The sequence below is a fragment of the Pristiophorus japonicus genome, chromosome 5 (assembly GCF_044704955.1).
Source record: "Pristiophorus japonicus isolate sPriJap1 chromosome 5, sPriJap1.hap1, whole genome shotgun sequence".
NCBI classification, from domain to species: domain Eukaryota; kingdom Metazoa; phylum Chordata; class Chondrichthyes; family Pristiophoridae; genus Pristiophorus; species Pristiophorus japonicus.
This window is the reverse complement of record NC_091981.1, coordinates 202656535-202682282: the sequence shown is the minus strand read 5'-3', so window position 1 is coordinate 202682282 and position 25748 is coordinate 202656535. Positions and strand designations below refer to the sequence as shown.

The 25748-nt window shown below is 44.1% G+C and overlaps 1 protein-coding gene across 6 annotated transcripts in view; it reads left to right on the top strand.

Annotated features, from left to right (window-relative positions):
- Positions 1 to 25748, top strand: part of LOC139264565 (E3 ubiquitin-protein ligase HECW1-like) — a 751381-nt gene that overhangs the window by 705657 nt on the left and 19976 nt on the right. For all 6 annotated transcript variants that reach the window (XM_070881227.1, XM_070881228.1, XM_070881232.1 and 3 more), the window contains 2 exons: positions 333 to 418; positions 966 to 1078. In XM_070881227.1, coding sequence (XP_070737328.1) covers positions 333 to 418; positions 966 to 1078 — 199 coding nt within the window. The remainder of the gene's footprint in view (positions 1 to 332; positions 419 to 965; positions 1079 to 25748) is intronic.

The window sequence follows — 25748 nt, the reverse complement described above, 5'->3', positions numbered from 1 at the left end:
CCATAATAAAGATGCCTAAATTACATCCATTGACACACAAAATGCAGATGTTTTGATTTAATTAATTTTCCTAAGCATCTAGTATAGGTTTATTATCAATTAAATCTATTCTTGTACAAAAAAGGATTGAGGTTTGTTTACATCTATACCTTAAAATCTCCTGTCCCTTACACATATACCAGCTCAGTCCTCTGAAGACAAGCCCAAGTGGAAATGTTAGCCAAGACTGCTGTTAAAACTCAGATCTCCCAGGGCAACCCTGCTGATTGATGCTACAGAGTGTAGTTGTAGACAATCTGCTCTCATGTTTAATGCTTGTGCCCTTTCCTCAGGTTATCATGATGGTCACATTGTAATAAAGTGGTTCTGGACAGCTGTGGAGCACTTCAACAATGAGCAGCGGCTCCGGCTTTTACAGGTACACAATAGCGATAATTGCTAAATCTTTCTTTAATATCACATGGCTCAGAAAGCTGGAGATTAGAGTTGGCAATATTAGCCAACGGATGCATTTAATGCATTTGTATTACATTTCTAACAGATCTTTTTAACAGAGACAATAATCTGCTTATTATAAATAGGTTAACACCTCTGATAAAGTAACAGATAGAAGGATGTGATAAGAATGCATTAAACATTTGCCCACTAATATCGCCAATGGTAATTTCTAGACACAGTCACAATGTACCATAGATTGCAACAGTAAAAAACTTTGCTGATTAAAACATTTTCCATTATTAAGTAAAAAGCAACATGAAATGTTGACTCGAGACCAGTTCTTGTCTGTTTGAATATCAGTGCAAGATGATGCCAGGCAGACAGATCCTTCATTTGTGCAAAATGAAGTTATACGAGATCCAGCCTATTAAGCAGATTTGATACATTGCAAGCCACCGTGGTTTTCATAGCAGTAAGGTATGTGTGCTTGGTTTATTTGGGAGACAGATCTTTCTTTTCTTTAACAGTTTGTGACGGGGACCTCCAGCATACCTTATGAAGGCTTTGCTGCCCTCAGAGGGAGCAATGGACTGAGGCGATTCTGCATCGAGAAATGGGGCAAAGTGACATCACTGCCAAGGTATTTGTCAGGGAATAACCAGAAATAAATGAACAGATATTGCTTCAATATGTAGCAATAACCTGGATGTTTTGTACTTCAGAATTCAGCTGTAAGGGCGAGATGGTAAGAGCTGCTGACTTCTTGAAGCCCTGAATCAATGCTGTTTATCTGCTGGGAGACATGATTTGCACAATGTTGGTTCCTTGTCCCCCCTCCCCACCCCGCCCCTCCCTCCAAGAAGGAATTGTAGTTTGTGCCTAGGACTGATAGCAATCAGCCATTTAACCAATTTGCTTGTCAATGTTCTTGAAGTTGGGAACAAAAGCAGCAGATCTTTTAGCTTTATTGAAATAGCTGACTTTTGCAACAATTTACAGAAAAATTAATAGCTGTATGACTGCTAATTTTAACACTAAAACCACAGTCCTTTATACACTAGGGGATTTAATTTCTGCTGTGCTCTATTTTTTAGTGAATGAGTTGACACATTTGCACCAAGTCCCTCTCTGCACTATTTTAACACAGTTGGAAATCTGTTTAGAATAAATGGCTTAAATGGCTACATTAAAATTGTACAGACAGGAATTTAACACAAACGCATCAACCAGCACACAAAAAATAGTAATTAAATCCCGAGAAAGTTCCAGTATCAGTTGCATCAGTGACCGTCTTGAGGGAATAAGGGGTTATGGGGAGCAGGCAGGGAAGTGGACCTGAGTCCATGATCGGATCAGCCATGATCGTATTAAATGGCAGAGCAGGCTCGAGGGGCCAAATGGCCTACTCCTGCTCCTATTTCTTATGTTCTTATGTTCTCGTAAATCTTCACTAAATCTTCAAATCCAAGGAGAAATACAAGTAAATATCTTGAGATCATCAATAAATGGGGCCCGCAATTTACTTAGGGCCTGGGGCAGAGTTCTGGGACTAGCAGTGCAAATAATCAAGCAGAATTTATAATTACCGAGTCTCCACTTTGAAGAATTGCCGCAGTGGACGGGGACAAGTGGAAGTCCCATCTGTCAAACTGATGGCCTTATGTCAGCCCAAATAAAGTAATTGATCCCAGAGGGGACAGATATTTTTTGTCTGGAGGCAGAATGCTTCCCGGCGAAGCTAAACACTTTTCTTTGGCCTCTGGGTACCTCGGGCGGAATGGCTGTGGGATCTTGGCGACACCAGTGAAGGACCATTACAGACCATGGCAATGACACTATGCTTGTAATTTTGGAGGGGGAGTACGTTTTGATGTTTGAGTGGATGGGGAGGGAGAGGATGGGGGGGGTTCCACTCAATTGCACACCAGTGGTTTTCAACCCTTTAGTACATAATTGTTTTTTTAATTTAAAAGTAAAACCTGAAGGCAAATTGGACTTTAGTTTCTCATTTGCAACAAATTGTAAATCTAGGCTGGAGTTTGTTTTACTGTGTGCTGAGTGCCCTTGCTAATCTCCATTGTCAGTTACACAGGGATTAAGACAATGACTGAAAGAGGGAAAAGATTACTGCGAGATGACAGCTACTTATTCAGGTTTACAGAGCAGAACAAATTGAGGAAATGAAATGATCATGAAATTGAGTTTGAAGAACCAGACCCCACAAGCAGCTAAGGACCGTGGAATACAGGAAACAATATTGTACATCAATGGCCTTATAACTAAATGCTGACTATTACAAATACATGGCTTTTATGTTTGATAAATGAAAAATGTTTCATTAAGCACCAGCATTTTACAGGGTGGGACATAAGAGTATGGCTTATTTTAAAATAACTGTTAAGCCTTCACTGATCACAGTAGCATTTCCGTACCTAAATTAGAAGTACAAGAACATTTTTTTGCTAACACTTTAGAAATATATGCTAAGGTTCTTTTAATTTTTCCAACTCTGCTTTGTACATTTGAAATTCCAGGGTCTCGGCTCTGTCTCCAGAAGTGTGGCAGAGTGGGATTCTTGTGCACCAATAGCCAAAGCACAGGGGAGGGGGAGGCGCCATTTCCATAGTCAAGATGTGCGGCCTGCACCTGTACAGGTGCATCACATGTGCCCATCCCATAGTGCCAGTCACTATGATGGTCCTCCCCAACACAAGAATTTTGGCCCTGTAGTTTTGATATGAAAGAACAAGGTGCTTATTTCAAAAGCTGATATGCTTAACTCTTTGGACTTCTCTACAATAATTATATCGAAACTATGTGTTGACATGACAGTATGAGGGTTGGCAGTTAAGCCAGAGCAGGACACATACAGCAATCAAAAGAAGAAAGCTATCAAAGTGCTTGAGAGCAGAAAAGATGCAGCTGAAGTGATGGAAGTAATTACATCTGGTTACGTGTGGGCAGAGATGGTTTGAAGAGTTAAATAAATAGGAGAAAAACATGCAGAAAGTTGTGTATTGTCGTGCTTAAAGGGGTTTTTACATTACTGCAAGTCCAGGTCCACGTCTTGGAAGAGCAACCTAAGTGTGACACTCTCCTGTGTTTACTCCACGTAGGCTAGCTCCAGCACACAGAATATACCGATACTGCGACCTTTTCAGCACTGCTCCTGCATGGATGGCAACCTCTGATACTGAGCCAGTCCCATGCAATAGCAGGCTTACATCGCGGAGTTACTTTGTGTCAAGACATAAGCACACTAGTGTGTTGAGCTGGCACTGTATAAAAACAAGGCCAATGGAGGGACGGAGGTTGCAGGTTGGCAAAATGTCGCCCATCAGCTAATACAGGCTGAAAGTTTTAGATTTGCTAGTGCTGTCTACTGCACCAGACCTGCATGTAAGGAGATGACAGAAGGTGTTGTATTTGGACTTCCAGAAGGCATTTGACAGGGTACCACATAAAAGGTTACTGCACAAGATAAAAGTTGAAGGGGTTGGGGGTAATATATTAGCATGGATAGAGGATTGGCTAACTAACAGAGAACAGAGTCAGGATAAATGGTTAATTCTCTGGTTGGCAACCAGTATCTAGTGGAGTGCCGCAGGGATCAGTGCTGGGACCGCAACTTTTACAATCTATATAAGCAACTTGGAAGAAGGGACTGAGTGTAACGTAGCCAAGTTTGCTGACGATACAAAGATGGGAGGAAAAGTAAATGTGAGGAGGACACAAAAATTCTGCAAAAGAACATAGACAGGCTAAGTGAGTCGGCAAAAATTTGGCAGATGGAGTATAATGTTGAAAAAGGTGAGGTCATGCACTTTGGCAGAAAAAAATCAAAGAGCTAGTTATTATTTAAATGGAGAAAGATTGCAAAGTGTCGCAGTACACTGGGGGTACTTGTGTATGAAACACAAAAGGATAGTATGCATTGATCAGGAAGGCCAATGGTATCTTGGCCTTTATTGCAAAGGGGATGGAGTATAAAAGCAGGGAAGTCTTACTACAGCTATATGAGGTATTGGTGAGGCCACATCTGGAATACTGCGTGCAGTTTTGGTTTCCATATTTACGAAAGGAACATACTTGCTTTGGAGGCAGTTCAGAAAAGGTTCACTAGGTTGATTCCGGAGATGAGGGGGTTGACTTATGAGGAAAGGTTGAGTAGGTTGGGCCTCTACTCATTGGAATTCAGAAGAATGAGGTGTGATCTTATTGAAATGTATAAGATTATGAGGGGGCTTGTCAAGGTGGATGCAGAGAGGATGTTTCCACTGATGGGGGAGATTAGAACTAGAGGGTACGATCTTAGAATAACGGGCTGCCCATTTAAAACAGAGATGAGGAGAAATTTCTTCTCTCAGAGGGTTATAAATCTGTGGAATTCGCTGTCTCAGAGAGCTGTGGAAGCTGGGATATTGAATACATTTAAGACAGAAATAGACAGTTTCTTAAACAATAAAGGGATAAGGAGTTATGGGGAGCAGGCGGGGAAGTGGAGCTGAGTCCATGATCAGATCAGCCATGATCTTATTGAATGGCAAAGCAGGCTCGAGGGCCCGTATGGCCTACTCCTGCTTCTATTTGTTATGTTCTTATGTTCTTAGAACAACAATAATGTAGAAGTGCCGTAGGAGACTTGTTTTTCAGCACTAGGTGTGGATTAAAGCTAACACACAAATCTTCTCAACTCCCCACATCTTTGTTATCAGTTGGTTGCTGATTTGCAAGCAGACATATCGACTGATCCATAAAGCACTATTGTATTGAGGTCATAGAAAAGACTGTGAATCCTCTTCCTCTACAACCAACACTACCTGAGTAATGGTATATGAGATGAAGTAGTGAACAGTGAGGCAGAAAAACAAGACAGAACAAGCAAGAAAATGGGAATGAATGCTATAGTATGTGGCTGATTGGATTTAAAAGGATCAGTTCACATTTTTCAGAGGGGAAATCAAATACTGTAGAAATGTGTGTGCTCAATCATTTAGTGGACTTTGATAAATTAGATAATATATAGAAGTGCACTTATCTGTATGATATGCACTGTATATATATTAAGAAAACAAAACAATAAAATACAAAAGCAAAATACTTTGGATGCTGGAAATCTGAAATAAAAACAGAAAATGCTGGAAATACTCAGCAGGTCAGGCAGCATCTGTGGAGAGAGAAACAGAGTTAACATTTCAGGTCAATGACCTATCATCAGAACTGGAAAAAGTCAGAGATATAACAGGTTTTAAGCAAGTGCAGAAGCAAGGAAAAGGGAAGGGGAGGAAAGGACAAAAGGGAAGGTCTGTGATAGGGTGGAAGGCAGGAGAGATTAAATGACGAAACGTATGATTGTGCGAGGCAAAAAGGGATGGTAATGAGACAAGTAAAGAAACAAATGATGAATGTAGAGGAGGTGTAAATGAAAATAGCAGAATCATTACCAACAGCTGCTGTCTGAAAAAATTGGCACAGGGGTTGTGGTCTGAAATTGTTGAACTCAGTGTAAAGTGCCAGATCGAAAGATGGAGTTTTGTTGCAAGAGCTTACGTTGAGCTTCATTAGAACAGAGGCCGAGGACAGAAAGGTCAGAGTGGGAGTGAAGCGGAGAATTAAAATTACATGTAACCGGAAGCTCGGACTGAACAGAGGTGTTCCACAAAGCGATCACCAAATCTGCATTTGGTCTTCCCAATGTAGAGAAGACCACATTGTGAGCAGTGAATACAGTATACTAAATTGAAAGAAGTACAAGTAAATCGCTTTTTAACCTGGAGGGAGTGTTTGGGGCCCTGCACGGTGATAAAGGAGGAGGTAAAAGGAAGAAAAAGGAAAAATCTCCTGTGCTTACAGGGGAAGGTGCTGTTGGAAAGGGAGAGGTTTTTGAGGGTGATTGAGAAGTTGACCAGGGTTTCACAGAGGGAATTGTCCCTTCGGAATGCTGAAAGGGGAGGGGAGGGGAAGATGTCTTTGGTGGAGACATCACGCTGGAGGTGACGGAAATGGCAGAGGATGATCCACTGAATGTGGAGGCTGATGGGATGGAAGGTAAGAACAAGGGGAACCCTATCGTGTTTCTGGGAGGGAGGGGAAAGGGTGAGAGCAGAAGTGCAGGAAATGGAACAGACACAGTCGAGGACCGATAGTGGGGAGTCCGCAGTTGAGGTAAAAGGAAGACATGTCAGAAGCACTGGTATGGAAGGTGGCATCGTCAGAACAGATGCAATGGAAACAGAGAAACTGGAAGAATGGAATAGAGTCCTTACAGGATGTGAGGTGGGAGGAAGTGTAGTACAGAAATGGAGATAGAGAAGTCGAGGAAGGGAAGGGAAGAGTTGGAGATGGTCCATGTGAAGGTAGGGGAAAGGTGAAAATTGGAAGCAAAGTTTATGAAATGTTCCAGTTCAGGGCGACAGCAGGAAATGGCACCAATATCTTCATCACTGTACTGGAAAAAGAGATGAGGGAGGGGACCTGAGTAGGACTGGAACAAATAATGTTCCACATATCCCACGAATAGGCAGGCATAGCTAGGACCCATTTGAGTTCCGTAAGCAACACCATTAATTCGGAGGAAGTGAGTGGAGTCAAAGGAAAAGTTGTTCAATGTGAGAACAAGATCAGCCAGGCAGGTGAGGGCGGTAATGGATGGGGACAGGTTGGGCCTCTGTTCAAGGAAGAAGCGGAGTGCCCGCAGGCCGTCCTGAATGGGGAATGGAGGTGTAGAGGGATTGGACATCCATAGTGAAATCATCATCATAGGCAGTCCTTCGAAATCGAGGAACTGTTAAAGTTAAAGTTAAACTGTTAAAGTGGCAGAGGGCATCGGAAGAGTCGCAGATGTAGATGGGAAAAGACTGGACAAGGGGAGAAAAAACGAGTTGCGATAGGAAGAAATCAGTTCTGTGGGGCAAGAACAGGCTGAAACAATGGGTCTAGCAGGGCAGTCCTGTTTGTGGATCTTGGGAAGGAGGTAGAAGCGGACTGTGCTGGATTGGGGGACTATGAGGGTGGAGGTCATGGAGAAAAGGTCAGCAGAGGGGATGAGATCAGAGACAGTCTGGGAAATGATGGCTTGATGTTCGGTGGTGGGGTCATGGTCCAGGGCGAGGTAGGAGGAGGTGTCAGAGAGTTGGCGTTAAGCCTCTGTAAGGTAAAGGTCGGTTCGCCAAACAACAACAGCGCCACCCTTGTCAGCAAGTTTAATGACAATTTTAGGATTGGACCTGAGAGAACAGAGTGCTCCAAGTTCAGAGGGAGGTAGGTTAGAATGAGTGAGCAGAGTAGAAAAATTGAGACAGCCGATATCATGCCAGCAGTTCCCAATGAAAAGATCTAGAGGGAACTTTTAACTTGGGTCATGTGGGAATTTAGTGTTAAAAATGTGAAACCCGACCAGAACCCGCCTCCAACCTGCCCACTTCCAGTTTTAACAGAGGCAGGACATGGGGTGGGCAGACAACCCACTCCCATAAGGTGGATCATCTATTTAAATATTATAATGAGGATGAAAGCCTCTGCTTTAACCTCCATTTTGAATGTAATTTTAGTTGGTCGGGTTTTGCAGGACTCGTGTAAGGCGAGGACTGCTGGATCCAGGGAGTGGGTGCCTTTAGACTTAACTCCTGGATCCAACATCCCTGCCTAACCCACCCCACGCAATCAGAGACCCCCCCCCCCCATACGAGGCCTCTGATTTCCCCCCTCCCACCCCTCCCGTGGACCTCCGACCACCTCCTCCCCCTCCCAGGCCTCCGACCCTCCCCCACTCCTCCCAGGCCTACGATTCCCCCACGAGGCCTCCCCCGCCCTCATGCTCCTCCGGCCCCCAATCCTTACCTGACCCCCTGCCCCCGCTCTTCCGGCTCCTGATCTTCACCTGACCCTGCTCCCCATGCTGGTCCCAGATCCTGATTTTACTCCTTTTGCTGAAGAGAGAGGTCTTGAGCAAGTAAGTGGCAGCACATGATGTTGAGCTTGGATCTCGGGATGCAGCGAGAGCAGTGGTTCAATGAATGGGGCGCTAAGTTTTAACTTTTTGAATATTTAGCGTCTGGCAAAATGGGCTCCAAAATTGTGTGAAATTGTGCATTTTTGCTTCAGAGGTGAAGGAAATCGGTGTCTGAGGCACTAATGGTTTCAGTGGGGTGCTGTAAGGGCATTGCGGCGGGCAATGGAGAGAAGGAGGGATGCACTCTTCCCTCTATCTGGGAGAAGATCAATGCTGCAGGTTTTTAGGGTTATGTGGACAGAGGTGGCCGTGGAGGTGTCGACAGAAGCCCAGTGCTAGAAGAAATTCAACTACCTCAGTCGGTTGGTCAAGGTGAGTACATGTTTGCACAACTCTTACATACCAGCCTCTGAGTCTCTGTCTGTGCATACTTTGCAAATAAGCACTTAACCCAACAGGCAACCACCAACCATCTGTACCTACTCACAGTCACATTCGTATTTCATGTCTTGCCTACATTCACAGCTATTCAACCACAGCAGGCCAAGGTGGCACATAGCAGAGGGTAGCAGTAGCTGACTGGAGGGTGTGGGGGGGGGAAATTGAACTGCGCCAGCTTTCTGACCTGGAAGAGCGAGTGCTGGACTGGGGTAAGGCAGTTCAGCTGGGGGAGGCATGCACTTGGACTGGGCTAAAGCACTTTGGCTGGGGGATGGATGTACTTGGACTGGGTTACAGGACTTTGGCTGGCCCTTGCTGTCTTCTGGGGAGCTCTGTCTTTGTCGCTTCAGGAAATGAAAGTGGATGGAGTTACAATTTGCAAAGTCAGTGAGATCTTGGGATGGGCGGTTCCAGTTACACATTCCTGTGAAACTTCAGGGTGTGGCTTATCCTCCAAGGGTAATCATAAACAAAGGGTGGAGCACATTGGCCATGTTGGCAGTACAAATAAACGCATCCATTTTTTAAATGGTGAGAGATTGGGAAATGTTGGTGTTCAGAGGGACCTGGGTGTCCTTGTACACGAATCACTGAAAGTTAACATGCAGGTAAACCAAGCAATTAAGAAAGCAAATGGTATGTTGGCCTTTATTACAAGAGGATTGGCATATAAGAGTAAATACATGTTATTGCAATTATATAGGGCCATGGTGAGACTGCACCTGGAGTATTGTGTACAGTTTTGGGGCATGAAATTCAGTACCATTGGAAAGCTGGTGCTTCCCTCACCTTTTTCTGGCGATTAGCGCCAAAAATTTTCATGGCTGTGTCACCCCATATTCAGCTCCAATAGTGAACAAATGAGTTCCAGCACTAATGAACCATTCCAAAGTGGATTTTTCAGCGGTGTGGCTGACTTAATTTGAACGTTATCGCCACTGAGAAATTCAGCGTGCAGGTAAGGGTTTCCAACGAGCCAGTTGCTCCCTGGTCCTTTTAAAGGCCAGCGTTTGCAGCAAGGCCCCGAGAGGGGAAGGATGGCTGGTGTAAGAGCTGTAAGGAGAGCCAACAGGTTCACTGTTATGGAGCTGGAGACACTGATGGACGGTGTGGAAGATAGAAGAAGATTATTGTTTCCTGACCTGCGGAGACCTGGCAGACTGCCAGTACATATTGCATGGCGGGAGATTGTGAGGACACACCCTCCCAGGAGGGTGCTGGCCAGTCTGCACCCGGCCCTTCCAGGGTGGCAATGGGTTGATGCCTCCTAGCTCTGGGCGATGGGGATCCTCCTCCTCGTCATCCTCCTCCTCCTGCGCCACCTGCTCCTCAGGTGATACTGCTGGCTTGACCTCCAGCGGCTGTCCCCTCATGATGGCCAGGTTGTGCAGCATGCGGCAGACCATGAAGATGATGGAGACCCATTGAGGAGAGTACTGCTAGGTGCCACCAGAGCGGTCCAGGCACTGCAACCTCTGCTTAAGAATGCCTATGCACCGCTCGATGCACCTGGTGGCACATTGTAGGCATGCTCTGGCGCTGTCCTGGGGTTCCACAGTGGAGTGAGCAGCCAAGTGTACAGGGAATATCCCTTGTCCCCAAGCAGCCAACTGCAATCCTGATTTGGGCCGGTGAAGATGGCTGGCACACTGGTCTGGCGCAGAATGAACGAATGATGGCTGCTGCCTCCCTTACCCGCTGCCTGTCTGCACGGTGCTGACAGCGACGCCTTCTCCTGTTGCCACCCTGCTTCTGACCAGGTGTACCAGGTGTCGTCCTCCCAACGCTCCTCCCATCCTCAGGGTGAACCCTGCCAAGCAGGTCTCTGCAGCCCACAGGCCTCCACTAAAGAGTCAGACCTGAAAGTTGTACAGGAGTATGTGCAAACCTCTGAGCAGCACTAAGCAGGTTGAATGGAGCCAAAACAATTAACACAAGTATTAAAAGATAAATGCAGTGGATACTGTAATCTTAAATAAAAACACTAATAATTAATAAAACTATTAAGATAAATACAGTGGATACTGTAATAAACAAAAATACTAATAATTAATAAAACTATTAAAAGATAAATGCAGTGGATGCTGTAATCTTAAATAAAAATACTAAAATTAACAAAACTATTTCCCTACCAAAGGCCCCAATCGCGGCAACACTCCAGCGGTGTCCTGTTCGAGCACCGACTCCAATACCTCGCGGGGGCACTGCTGGGAAAAGGCTTACCATTTTGCAGCTGAAAATCGCTGTCCTTGCTGCTTTCCAGGGGCCCGCACGCTGCAGAGCTCACCGCTGAAAAGTTACCATTACAGCGGCTTCACTATGCTATTTCCGGCGGAAGTGCACACCGCTCAAATCCCCCCCTGAGCTGAATATGGCTCTGGGAGGGAAAATCATCTGACTGTGGTGACCGATTGATTTTATCGGTCGCCCGTCCAAACTCCACGGTAACCATCCCTTCGGGGACGGTGAATGTCGGCCCCTTGGTCTCCTTACCTAAGGAAGGATATACTTGCCATAGAGGGAGTGCAACGAAAGTTCACCAGACTGATTCCTGGGATGGATGGGGGGGTGTGAGGCGGCGGGGGATGGATTGTCCTATGAGGAGAGATTGAGCAGACTAGGCCTATATTCTCTCATATTTAGAAGAATGAGAGGTGATCTCATGGAAACATACAAAATTCTTACAGGGCTTGACAGTGTTGATGTTTCCTTTGGCTGAGGAGTCTAGAACCAGGCGTCACAGTCTCAGAATAAGGGGGCGGCTATTTAGGACTGAGATGAAGAGAAACTTCTTCACTCAGAGGGTAGTGAATCTTTGGAATTCTCTACCGCCGAAGGTTGTGGAGGCTCAGTCTTTGAGTATATTCAAGACACAGATTGATAGATTTTGGATATTAAGGGAATCAAGGGATTATGGGAAGGTGCAGGAAAGTAGAGTTGAGCTGAAAGATCAGCCATGATCTCATTGAATGGCAGAGCAGGCTTACGAGGTCAAATGGTCTATTCCTGCTCCTAATTCTTATGCTCCTACGTTGCCGGTGGGGTGCTGGGCTCCGAAGCGCGGCACTGTACTACTGCCCCGGGAACACCTCTCCACGGACGCAGAGTACCTCCGATATCGCTCTGCCTCCATTGAGCGATGGAAGGGCCAAATTCCGCGCTGTGGACGGAACTTCCAGGCTGGGCGATAAGTGTCCCGGCCTTGGAAGGTTACCGCCTCCAAACAGGGCGCGGGGCAATTTCGCCCCCTTAAATATTTTAAATAAATAAATATGTTGGTCTCATTAACATACTTCAGGTTAATATGGATTAAGGAGATAAAGGCCATGTTGGTTACAGAGTGCCATTTGCCATTTTCTTCTTCTTTCTGTTCAGTGCTGCTTAAGTTGATTTATTTGAGCTCTACCTTCCAGCGGTAGCCTTGGATCATTCAATAAATAGCAACTTGCTCATGTGAGGAGAATACACCTTCTATCAGCAGAGAAAGACTGGCCACAAGTGCTGGACCGATCCCCAACCCCCGTGCTTCACCATCAATGAGGAGTAAGCATTAGAGCTCCTGGAGAAGGGGGTACAAGAAGGAGTCAGAAATGAGGATGTAGGAGTGAGTTTCCATATTCAGGTTTATCAAGGCATTCTGCTTCTCTTCCATTTCATTCTAGAGTAGCCCACATTACCTGTCAGAAAATAAGATCATGAAACGCTCCCATCACTCCTTAATGCATCCTCAGCAACACATGCTCACCTCTCATCCACTTTCCCTCCACTAGAGGTGTCTGATGGACAAGAAGAAATGGAAGAATAAGAAGCAGGCCTCTTTGCATCGAGCCATGCTCGCACATCAGAATAAACATGTTGCCGGCCCTCACTCTTCTGCTTTCACGCACCAGCCCAGAGACATCCACCCAGGGGTGGAGAAATTAGTGTCGGTCACACAGGACTTCACTGGGTGAAACACAAAAAAAAGAGCAAACTGGAGCAGCTGGGGATAGAAAATGAGGAGGAAGACATGGCTGATCGCAGGGTCGGGATGCATCATCTCTTGACGGAATAGCCTGGAGGCCCACATTTCATGGGTTCTACTTTTAAACGAATGATGCTTTCAGAGCAGCAAGTATATGTGTATAGTTTTCATGCACCAGCCCAGAGACATCCACTGGAATTCTTTGAGGATGCAACGAACAGGATGGATAAAGAGGAACCAGTGGATGTGGTGTATTTGGACTTCCAGAAGGGATTTGACAAGGTGCCACGTAAAAAGTTACCGCACAAGATAAAAGTTCATGGGGTTGGGGGTAATATATTAGCATGGATAGAGGATTGGCTAACTAACAGAAAACAGAGAGTCGTGATAAATGGTTCATTCTCTGGTTGGCAACCAGTAACTAGTGGGATGTCACAGAGATCAGTGCTGGGACCCCAACTACTTACACTCAATCCTTTCTTCCAAGTTGTTAATATAGATTGTAACATAGCCAAATTTGCTGACGATACAAAGATGTGAGCAAAAGCAATGTGTGAGGAGGACACAAAAAAATCTGCAAAAGGACATAGACAGGCTAAGTGAGTGGGCAAAGATTTGGCAGATGGAGTATAATGTTGGAAAGTGCAAGTTCATGTACTTTGGCAGAAAAAATCAAAGAGCAATTTAATATTTAAATGGAGAAAGATGGCAAAATGTCGCAGTACAGCGGGAGCTGGGGGTACTTGTGCATAAAACACAAATGGATAGTGTTATATATATAAACCTGTAAATACCTTGCTTAACCACCAGAGGGCTCGTCCCCTGGAGTCAGAAGGGATCCCACAATCCCTTGGGAGCACCTGTACATAAGGAGGCCTCACAGGCTGGAGACTACGGTCACAAATTACTTTAAGCTTACAGTATCTGGTCAGATTCTTTAATCAAGACATAACAGATAGTATGCAGGTACAATCAAGTGATCAGGAAGGCCAATGGAATCTTGGCCTTTATTGCAAAGGGGATAGAGTATAAACATAGAAACATAGAAAATAGATGCAGGAGTAGGCCATTCGGCCTTTCAAGCCTGCACCACCATTCAATAAGATCATGGCTGATCATTCATCTCAGTACCCCTTTCCTCTTTCTCTTCATACCCCTTGATCCATTTAGCTGTAAGGGCCATATCTAACTCCCTCTTAAATATATCCAATAAACTGGCATCAGCAAGTCTCTGCGATAGGGAATTCCACAGGTTAACAACTCTCTGAGTGAAGAAGTTTCTCCTCATCTCTGTCCTAAATGGTTTATCCCTTATCCTTAGACTATGTTCCCTGGTTCTGGACTTCCCCAACATCGGGAACATTCTTCCTGCATCTAAACTGTCCAGTCCTGTCAGAATTTTATATGTTTCTATGAGATCCACTCTCATCCTTCTAAACTCCAGTGAATACAGGCCCAGTCGATCCAGTCTCTCCTCATATGTCAGTCCTGCCATCCCAGGAATCAGTCTGGTGAACATTCGCTGCACTCCCTCAATAGCAAGAATGTCCTTCCTCACATTAGGAGACCAAAACTGAACACAATATTCCAGGTGAGGCCTCACTAAGGCCCTGTACAACTGCAGTAAGACCTCCCTGCTCCTATACTCAAATCCCCTAGCTATGAAGGCCAACATACCATTTGCCTTCTTCACCGCCTGCTGTACCTGCATGCCAACTTTCAATGACTGATGTACCATGACACCCAGGTCTCGTTGCACCTCCCCTTTTCCTAACTGCCGCCATTCAGATAATATTCAGCCTTCGTGTTTTTGCCACCAAAATGGATAACCTCACATTTATCCACATTATTCTGCATCTGCCATGCATTTGCCCACTCACCTAACCTGTCCAATTCACCCTGCAGCCTCTTAGCATCCTCCTCACAGCTCACACCGCCTCCCAACTTAGTGTCATCTGCAAACTTGGAGATATTACACTCAATTACTTCATCTAAATCATTAATGTATATTGTAAATAGCTGGGGTCCCAGCACTGAGCCCTGCGGCACCCCACTAGTCACTGCCTGCCAGTCTGAAAAGGACCCACTTATCCTGACTCTATGCTAACTGTCTGCCAACTAGTTCTCTATCCACATCAGTATATTACCCCCAATACCATGTGCTTTAATTTTGCACATCAATCTCTAGTGTGGAACCTTGTCAAAAGCCTTTTGAAAGTCCAAATACACCACATCCACTGATTCTCCCTTGTCCACTCTACCAGTTACATCCTCAAAAAATTCTAGAAGATTTGTCAAGCATGATTTCCCTTTCATAAATCCATGCTGACTTTGACCGATCCCGTCACTGCTTTCCAAATGCGCTGCTATTTCATCTTTAATAATTGATTCGAACATTTTCCCCACTACTGATGTCAGGCTAACCAGTCTATAATTACCCACTTTCTCTCTCCCTCCCTTTTTAAAAAGTGGTGTTACATTAGCTACCCTCCAGTCCATGGGAACTGATCCAGAGTCAATAGAATGTTGGAAAATGATCACCAATGCATCCACTATTTCTAGGGCTACTTCCTTAAATACACTGGATGCAGGCTATCAGGCCTCGGGGATTTATCGACCTTCAATCCCATCAATTTCCGTAAAACAATTTCCCGCCTAATAAGGATTTCCTTCAGTTCCTCCTTCTCACTGGACCTTCGGTCGCCTAATATTACCGGAAGGTTATTGGTGTCTTCCTTCGTGAAGACAAAACCAAAGTATTTGTTTAACTGGTCTGCCATTTCTTTGTTCCCCATTATAAATTCACCTGAATCTGACTGCAAGGAACCTACGTTTGTTTTCACTAATCTTTTTCTCCTCACATATCTATAGATGCTTTTGAAGTCAGTTTTTATGTTCCCAGCAAGCTTCCTCTCATACTCCATTTTCCCCCTCCTAATTAAAACCTTTGTCCTCCTCTGTTGTATTATTAAATTCTCCCAGTCCTCAGGTTTGCTGCTTTTTCTGGCCAATGTATATGCCTCTTCCTTGGATTTAACACTATCCTTAATTTCCCTTGTTAGCAACGGTTGAGCCACCTTCCCCGTTTTATTTTTACTCCAGACAGGAATGTACAATTGTTGAAGTTCATCCATGTGATCTTTAAATGTTTGCCATTGCCTACCTACCGTCAACTCTTTAAGTATCAGTTGCCAGTCTATTCTAGCCAATTCACGTCTTATACCATCGAAGTTACCTTTCCTTAAGTTCAGGACCCTAGACTCTGAATTAACTGTGTCAATCTCCATCTTAATAAAGAATTCTACCATGTTATGGTCACTTCCCCAAGGGGCCTTGCACAACAAGATTGCTAATTAGTCCTTTCTTATTACACATCACCCAGTCTCGGATGGACAGCCCTCTAGTTGGTTCCTCGACATATTGGTCTTGAAAACCATCCCTAATACACTCCAGGAAATCCACCTCCACCGCATAGCTACCAGTTTGGTTAGCCCAATCAATATATAGATTAATGTTGCCCATGATAACTGCTGTACCTTTATTGCACCCATCCCTAATTTCTTGTTTGATGCTGTCCCCAACCTCACTACTACTGTTTGGTGGTCTGTACACAACTCCCACTAGCGTTTTCTGCCCTTTGGTATTCCGTAGCTCCACCCATACCAATTCCACAGCATCCAAGCTAATGTCCTTACTTACTATTGCGTTAATTTCCTCTTTAACCAGCAATACCACCCCACCTCCTTTTCCTTTCTGTCTATCCTTCCTGAATGTTGAATACCCATGGATGTTGAGTTCCCAGCCTTGGTCACCCTGGAGCCATGTCTCTGTGATGCCAATTTGCCAATTACATCATATCCATTAACTTAAATCTACGCAGTTAATTCGTCCACCTTATTATGAATACTCCTCGCATTGAGGCACAGAGCCTTCAGACTTGTCTGTTTAGCACACTTTGACCCTTTAGAATTTTGTTGTAATGCGGCCCTTTTTGCTTTTTGTCTTGGGTTTCTCTGCCCTCCACTTTTATTTTTCTTCTTTCTACCTTTTGCTTCTGCCTCCATTCTACTTCCCTCTGTCTCCCTGCATAGGTTCCCATCCCCCTGCCATGTCAGTTTAACCCCTCCCCAACAGCACTAGCAAACATTCCCCCTGGGACATTGGTTCCGGACCTGCCCCGTGCAGACCGTCCAATTTGTACTGGTCCCACCTCCCCCAGAACCGGTTCCAATGTCCCAGGAGTAAAAGCAGGGAAGTATTGCTACAGCTATACAGGGTATTGGTGAGGCTACACCTGGAATACTGTGTGCAGTTTTGGTTTCCATATTTACGAAAGGATATACTTGCTTTGGAGGCAGTTCAGAGAAGGTTCACTAGGTTGATTCTGGAGATGAGGGTGTTGACTTATGAGGAAAGGTTGAGTAGTTTTGGCCTCTATTCATTGGAATTCAGAAGAATGAGAGGTGATATTATCGAAACATATAAGATTATGAGAGGGCTTGACAAGGTGGATGCAGAGAGGATGTTTCCACTGATGGGGGAGACTAGAACTAGAGGGCATGATCTTAGAATAAGGGGCCACCCATTTAAAACTGAGATGAGAAGAAATTTCTTCTCTCAGAGGGTTGTAAATCTGTGGAATTCGCTGCCTCAGAGAGCTGTGGAAGCTGGGACATTGAATAAATTTAAGACAGAAATAGACAGTTTCTTAAACGATGAGGTGATCGGGAGCGGGCAGGGAAGTGGAGCTGAGTCCATGATCAGATCAGCCATGATCTTATTGAATGGTGGAGCATGCTCGAGGTTCCGTATGGCCTACTCCTGTTCCTGTTTCTTATGTTCTTATGTCCTTATGCTTTCAGAGCAGCAACTATATGTGTAGGCTCTGGGGACCATTAGCCTGTATAATTCTGGTATGGGGGTCTGCCTGGCAAATGGATCAATGTCATAAAACTCCTGCATTTCCCTCCTTTGCTTTTGCTGTTGTTCCTCCACAAATGGAAATGGGTGCAGAGTTGAGAAAATGGAGCTCCACAGCAGAAAACACAAAGTTAGATGGTAAAATAAGGACCAGCACTTAAAAAAAAAAAATAAAGAAAATTAGAACTCTCTGAGAACTAAGCTTTGTATTACCTGTTAAAGTACCTCCTGGGATCTTTTACATGAGCTTCTAGATCTGATTCACCATCTAGAAATACTGCAGACCCATTTATATGGGTATGATGTAAGGAACCGTTCCTTTAGATTAGAAAATTGCGTATGTCACTCTGCTATTTAAGAATGATGAGAGAGGGAAACCAAAGAATTCGAGAGCAGTTCGCCTAATGTGTATTGTCAGGAAATTACTAGAGTCTATAATTAAGAATAGAGGGATTGAACACTGTGAAAATCCTGTGCCTGGCAAACCTGATTAAGATTTTTGAAGAGGTGACTAAAGTAGTGGACAGGGGAATGTCTATGGATGTTATTTATATGGGCTTTCAGAAGGCATTTGATAAAGTCTTACATAGGAGACTGTTAACTAAGGTTAAAGCCCATGGAATTGAAGGCAAATTATTGACCTGGTTAGGAAATTGGCTGAGTGGCAGGAATCAGAGAGTAGGGATAATGGGCAGATACTCTAATTGGCAGGATGTGACGAGTGATGTCTCGTAGACATCTGTGTTGGGGCCTCAACTATTCAGCGTATTTATTAACGACTTAGATGATAGAAAATTTGCTGATGACATAAAGATAGGCGGCATTGTTGGCACTGTAGATGAAAGCATAAAATTACAAAGGGATATTGCTCGGTTAAGTGAATGGGCAAAACTGTGGCAAATGAATTTCAGTATAGGCAAATGTAAGGTCATCCACTTTGGACCTAAAAAGTATAGAACAGGGTATTTTAGAAATGATGAAAAGCTAAAAGCAGTGGAGGTCCAAAGAGACTTGGTGATCCAGGAACATAGATCATTAAAATGTCATGGATCAGTACAGAAAATAATCAAAAAGGCTAATGGAATGCTGGTCTTTATATCTAGAGGACTAGAATACAAGGGGGTAGAAGTCATAGAAACATAGAAACATAGAAAATAGGTGCAGGAGCAGGCCATTCAGCCCTTCTAGCCTGCACCGCCATTCAATGAGTTCATGGCTGAACATGAAACTTCAGTACCCCCTTCCTGCTTTCTCACCATACTCCTTGATCCCCCGAGTAGTAAGGACTTCATCTAACTCCCTTTTGAATATATTTAGTGAATTGGCCTCAACTACTTTCTGTGGTAGAGAATTCCACAGGTTCACCACTCTCTGGATGAAGAAGTTTCTCCTCATCTCGGTCCTAAATGGCTTAACCCTTATTCTTAGACTGTGACCCCTGGTTCTGGACTTCCCCAACATTGGGAACATTCTTCCTGCATCTAACCTGTCTAAACCCGTCAGAATTTTAAACGTTTCTATGAGGTCCCCTCTCATTCTTCTGAACTCCAGTGAATACAAGCCCAGTTGATCCAGTCTTTCTTGATAGGTCAGTCCCACCATCACGGGAATCAGTCTGGTAAATCTTCGCTGCACTCCCTCAATAGCAAGAATGTCCTTCCTCAAGTTAGGAGACCAAAACTGTACACAATACTCCAGATGTGGCCTCACCAAGGCCCTGTACAACTGTAGCAACACCTCCCTGCCCCTTGCTATGAAGGCCAACATGCCATTTGCTTTCTTAACCGCCTGCTATACCTGCATGCCAACCTTCAATGACTGATGTACCATGACATCCAGATCTCGTTGCACCTCCCCTTTTCCTAATCTGTCACCATTCAGATAATAGTCTGTCTCTCTGTTTTTACCACCAAAGTGGATAACCTCACATTTATCCACATTATACTTCATCTGCCATGCATTTGCCCACTCACCTAACCTATCCAAGTCACTCTGCAGCCTCATAGCATTCTCCTCGCAGCTCACACTGCCACCCAACTTAGTGTCATCCGCAAATTTGAAGATACTACATTTAATCCCCTCGTCTAAATCATTAATGTACAATGTAAACAGCTGGGGCCCCAGCACAGAACCTTGCGGTACCCCACTAGTCACTGCCTGCCATTCTGAAAAGTCCCCATTTACTCCTACTCTTTGCTTCCTGTCTGACAACCAGTTCTCAATCCACGTCAGCACACTACCCCCAATCCCATGTGCTTTAACTTTGCACATTAATCTCTTATGTGTGACCTTGTCGAAAGCCTTCTGAAAGTCCAAATATACCACATCAACTGGTTCTCCTTTGTCCACTTTACTGGAAACTTCCTCAAAAAATTCCAGAAGATTTGTCAAGCATGATTTCCCTTTCACAAATCTATGCTGACTTGGACCTATCATGTCACCATTTTCCAAATGCGCTGCTAAGCCATCCTTAATAATTGATTCCATCATTTTACCCACTACTGAGGTCAGGCTGACCTGTCTATAATTCCCTGTTTTCTCTCTCCCTCCTTTTTTAAAAAGTGGGGTTACATTGGCTACCCTCCACTCGATAGGAACTGATCCAGAGTCAATGGAATGTTGGAAAATGATTGTCAATGCATCCGCTATTTCCAAGGCCACCTCCTTAAGTACTCTGGGATGCAGTCCATCAGACCCTGGGGATTTATCGGCCTTCAATCCCATCAATTCCCCAACACAATTTCCCGACTAATAAAGATTTCCCTCAGTTCCTCCTCCTTACTAGTCCCTCTGACCCCTTTTATATCCGGAAGGTTGTTTGTGTCCTCATTCGTGAATACCGAACCAAAGTACTTGTTCAATTGGTCTGCCATTTCTTTGTTTCCCGTTATGACTTCCCCTGATTCTGACTGCAGGGGACCTACGTTTGTCTTTACTAACCTTTTTCTCTTTACATACCTATAGAAACTTTTGCAATCCACCTTAATGTTCCCTGCAAGCTTCTTCTCGTACTCCATTTTCCCTGCCCTAATCAAACCCTTTGTCCTCCTCTGCTGAGTTCTAAATTTCTCCCAGTCCCTGGGTTCGCTGCTATTTCTGGCCAATTTGTATGCCACTTCCTTGGCTTTAATACTATCCCTGATTTCTCTAGATAGCCACGGTTGAGCCACCTTCCCTTTTTTATTTTTACGCCAGACAGGAATGTACAATTGTTGTAGTTCATCCATGCGGTCTCTAAATGTCTGCCATTGCCCATCCACAGTCAACCCCTTAAGTATCATTCGCCAATCTATCCTAGCCAATTCACGCCTCATACCTTCAAAGTTACCCTTCTTTAAGTTCTGGACCATGGTCTCTGAATTAACTGTTTCATTCTCCATCCTAATGCAGAATTCCACCATATTATGGTCATCTTCCCCAAGGGGCCTCGCACAATGAGATTGTTAATTAATCCTCTCTCATTACACAACACCCAGTCTAAGATGGCCTCCCCCCTAGTTGGTTCCTCGACATATTGGTCTAGAAAACCATCCCTTATGCACTCCAGGAAATCCTCCTCCACTGTATTGCTTCCAGTTTGGCTAGCCCAATCTATGTGCATATTAAAGTCACCCATTATAACTGCTGCACCTTTATTGCATGCACCCCTAATTTCCTGTTTGATGCCCTCCCCAACATCACTACTACTGTTTGGAGGTCTGTACACAACTCCCACTAACGTTTTTTGCCCTTTGGTGTTCTGCAGCTCTACCCATATAGATTCCACATCATCCAAGCTAATGTCTTTCCTAACTATTGCATTAATCTCCTCTTTAACCAGCAATGCTACCCCACCTCCTTTTCCTTTTATTCTATCCTTCCTGAATGTTGAATACCCCTGGATGTTGAGTTCCCAGCCCTGATCACCCTGGAGCCACGTCTCCGTAATCCCAATCACATCATATTTGTTAACATCTATTTGCACAGTTAATTCATCCACCTTATTGCGGACACTCCTTGCATTAAGACACAAAGCCTTCAGGCTTGTTTTTTTAACACCCTTTGTCCTTTTAGAATTTTGCTGTACAGTGGCCCTTTTTGTTCTTTGCCTTGGGTTTCTCTGCCCTCCACTTTTACTCATCTCCTTTCTGTCTTTTGCTTTTGCCTCCTTTTTGTCTCCCTCTGTCTCCCTGCATTGGTTCCCATCCCCCTGCCATATTAGTTTAACTCCTCCACAACAGCACTAGCAAACACTGCCCCGAGGACATTGGTTCCTGTCCTGCCCAGGTGCAGACCGTCCAGTTTGTACTGGTCCCACCTCCCCCAGAACCGGTTCCAATGTCCCAGAAATTTGAATCCCTCCCTGCTGCACCACTGCTCAAGCCACGTATTCATCTGCGCTATCCTGCGATTCCTACTCTGACTAGCACGTGACACTGGTAGCAATCCCGAGATTACTACTTTTGAGGTCCTACTTTTTAAATTTAGCTCCTAGCTCCTTAAATTCGTTTCGTGGGACCTCATGCTACAGCTGTACAAAGCCATGGTTAGACCACACATTAATGGACCGGATTTTCGGCTTTCGGGGTTTTTCGGCGAAAACGGTAGCGATACATGAAAATTACCGTTTTTAGCCCGAACCTTTAGCCTTTACGTCTGCACCAGGTAAGGGAGGTGTCGCACAAGCATTCATTGCGCAAAATGCGAGTTTCGGCAACTTTAGTCCAGGGTTGTTTGCGCTGCGAGAGAGTCCTTGGGAGGGGGATAAACCATTCTAAGAACATTCCAAAATCATTTTCAAGACCCTTAACTAAGTAATTGCTGCAAAAAAATAAAAAAATAAAAACGTACCTTTTTTGCAGGTTTTCATACTTACCACTGCTGGCGGGGCTGCACTGACAGGTTTGAGCTGTCGCTATTCTGGGCGTGGCGTACGGGTCAGGAGAGTGCCAAAAGTTGATCACAAACGCAATCTGAGTCGTTGCATGTCGGCGCACCTCTTCCCGGCGGAACTTGGAAATGCCGCCGCAAGCAGATACCTGAGGATCCAGCCGAGCTTTGCAACCGGGTCGCAAACCACTCGTAAATCTGGCCCCTGGGAGTCCTGTGAGCATTTCTTGGGAACATCTTAGGAAAGAAATATTGGCCTTGGAAGGAGTGCAGCATAGCTTTATCAGAATGATACCTTGACTCCAGGGGTTAAATTATGAAGAGAGATTACACAAACTAGGTATGTATTCCCTGGAATTTAGAAGATTAAGGGGTGAGTTGATCGAAGTTATCAAGATATTAAGGGGAACAGATAGGGTAGATAGAGAGAAACTGGGCCGAAAATTGCGGCCTCGCTGGGTGCATACAATGTGCGCACGCACCCGGCGAGGCCTCAGAAAAGCCAATTCTCGGCGCGCGATGTTTATGCACCGAGAGCCAGCTTTTCCGATCTGTCAAAATTACTTTAGACAGATCCTACGCATCCCCGCAGGAGGGACATCCGCGGGGCTGAGATTGGGCTATGTCCTTCAAACTCTTACGCCTGGTAAAAGCAGGCGTACAGCCTACTTTTACCAGCATAAGAGTTTTAAAACATAGAAACATTGAATGTAATCACTCATTTTTATATTAAAAACCCTATCCATTAAGGTAAGTTTATTTTTAACACTATTAAAACACATTTAAACATTTTTTCTAAAACATTTAATTACATTCAATTTCAATTAATTTTAAATATGTGAGGTTTTTTTATTTATTGTGCTGTGTTTCTTGTTTTAGGGGGGTTTCTCATTGATAGTAATGGGAGCTTGTACAGAGTTCCCATTATTATCGATTAAAATACTAGATAGTGATTGGTGGTCCAGGCCCATGTGATTCCAGCATATGCATCCGTACATGGAAGACATCTTCCCGTGTGCTGTGCAGCGAATGAAGGCCTCTGACCGTAATTTTCAGCCCACTATTTCCACTGGTTGGGGAGTCTGGGATTAGGGGGCTTAATCACTTGGTAAAGAGCCCTTAGATTAGCACTAGACTTTACAGGAGTAAAATTAGGTCACAGTTCTACACACAAAGGGTGGTAGAAGTTTGGAACTCTCTTTTGCAAATGGCAATTGATGCTAGATCAATTGTTAATTTAAAATCTGAGATGATAGATTTTTGTTCATAAAAGGTATTGAAGGCTATGAGGCAAAGGTGGGTATATGGAGTTAGATCGCAGATCAGCCATGATCTAATTGAATGGCGGAACAGGCCTGGAAGACTAATTGGCCTGCTCCTGTTCCTATATCCAATAGAAATTAGGTGGCTGTGACAAAACGGGACATATGACATCACCATATCATCACCTCAGTTAAATATGTTGCCCATTTTAAGTAGGGTGCTTCTCCATCTGTCAGAAATAATAGCTGAAAATTGGATGGCCGCAATATTGAACAAAAATAATTGGCAGTATTACCAGAAAAATCCAGGCCCTAGGGTCTATAATATGGTATAAATTATTAAGCTTTTGGAGAAACATGAGCTAATTAGGGCCAGTCAGCATAGATTTTTAAAAAGCAGATTGTGCTTGACCTATATGATAGAATTCTTTGAAGAAATAACAGATAGATAAAGGAAATACAATGTGTGTGCTTTATATGGATTTTCAAAAAGTATTTTATAAAATTCTATATAAAAATTTATAGCACACATAATGGCAAATGGAATGAATGGAAATGTGTCCATGTGGAAGTGGAAAGCAAAACATTGAGGCAAAAGTAAGCTTCACGGAATGGAAAAATGTGATCAGCATTGTTCCACAGTTGCCTATATTGGGGCTGCTTCTATTTACTATAAACAATATACATAAAATGTTCTGGACTTAATAATTGAGGATATAATATCAAAATTTCCTGATGACCTCAAACTGAAGTGTATGGCAAATTGTGACAAAGATTGCAAATGACTGCTTGGGGACATAGCTAGATAAGGCTCAATGGAGAATTTGGATATTTGATATGAACTAGTGGAGCAGAGTGTCCTTGGTGTGCAGATAAACAGGCCATTAAAGGTGGCAGCAGATCACGTCAGAAAAAAGGCAAATGGAATCTTTGGTTTTGTATCTGGAGGTATAGGGTATAAAAATAATAAGGTAATGATGAACTTGGAGTATTGCGTAGAAGTTTGAAAATCCCATTGCAGTAATGAAAATGTGCGGCATAGATAGACTAGGCTGTTAGGAATGTGGGGAGACCTGATAAGTTAGGATATCGTTTGCTGCTGCTGAGCAGGTTAATTCCAGAAGATGACATACCAATACTGGCAGAAACTTAGCTCTTGACCAATAACTCCTTTCTTCCCATAGAAGCTTCTCCAACTAGCTATATTTTTCACCACCAGCCCTGTCAACACCAGTGTGATGCTGCAAAGTCCTTATGGCCATATCTCACCTTGGCCTCTCACCCGACTACTCTGGAATATTCTTCTCTTTTGAGCACCTCACTTTCTTCCATTCTCTATGCAGCTCTTAAAATTCTTATTTTCCACAAAACATACATTGACTTACTTACCAAGATGCTTTCCCTTTTCACATCCCCAAACCAAGCAATTCTCAGTGATTTAAAAAAAAATCCCGGGATGCAGTGTCACTAGCAAGTCAGCATTTATTGCCCATCCCTAGTTGCCCTTGAGAAGGTGGTGGTGAGCCGCCGCCTTGAACCACTGCAATCCATGTGGTGAAGATGCTCCCACAGTGCTGTTAGGTAGGGAGATCAGGGTTTTAAACCAGTGGCGATGAAGGACCATGACATATGTCCAAGTTGGAATGATGTGTGACTTCGAGGGCAAATTAGAGGTGATGGTGTTCCCATGCACCTGCAGCCCTTGTCCTTTGAGGTGGTCGAGGTCACAGAGGTGCTGTATAAATATTGGTTGTTAGTCTTGTCAGGTGGTGACCTGATAAGATGTCATTAGGAAAGGTTGCACGAAGGTAAATACTAATAGATAGTTTGCACTGTTTGGCGAGCCAGTTCAGAGAGGGTATAAATTTAAGGTAATCACAAAAAGAATTGAAGGGAAGGATAA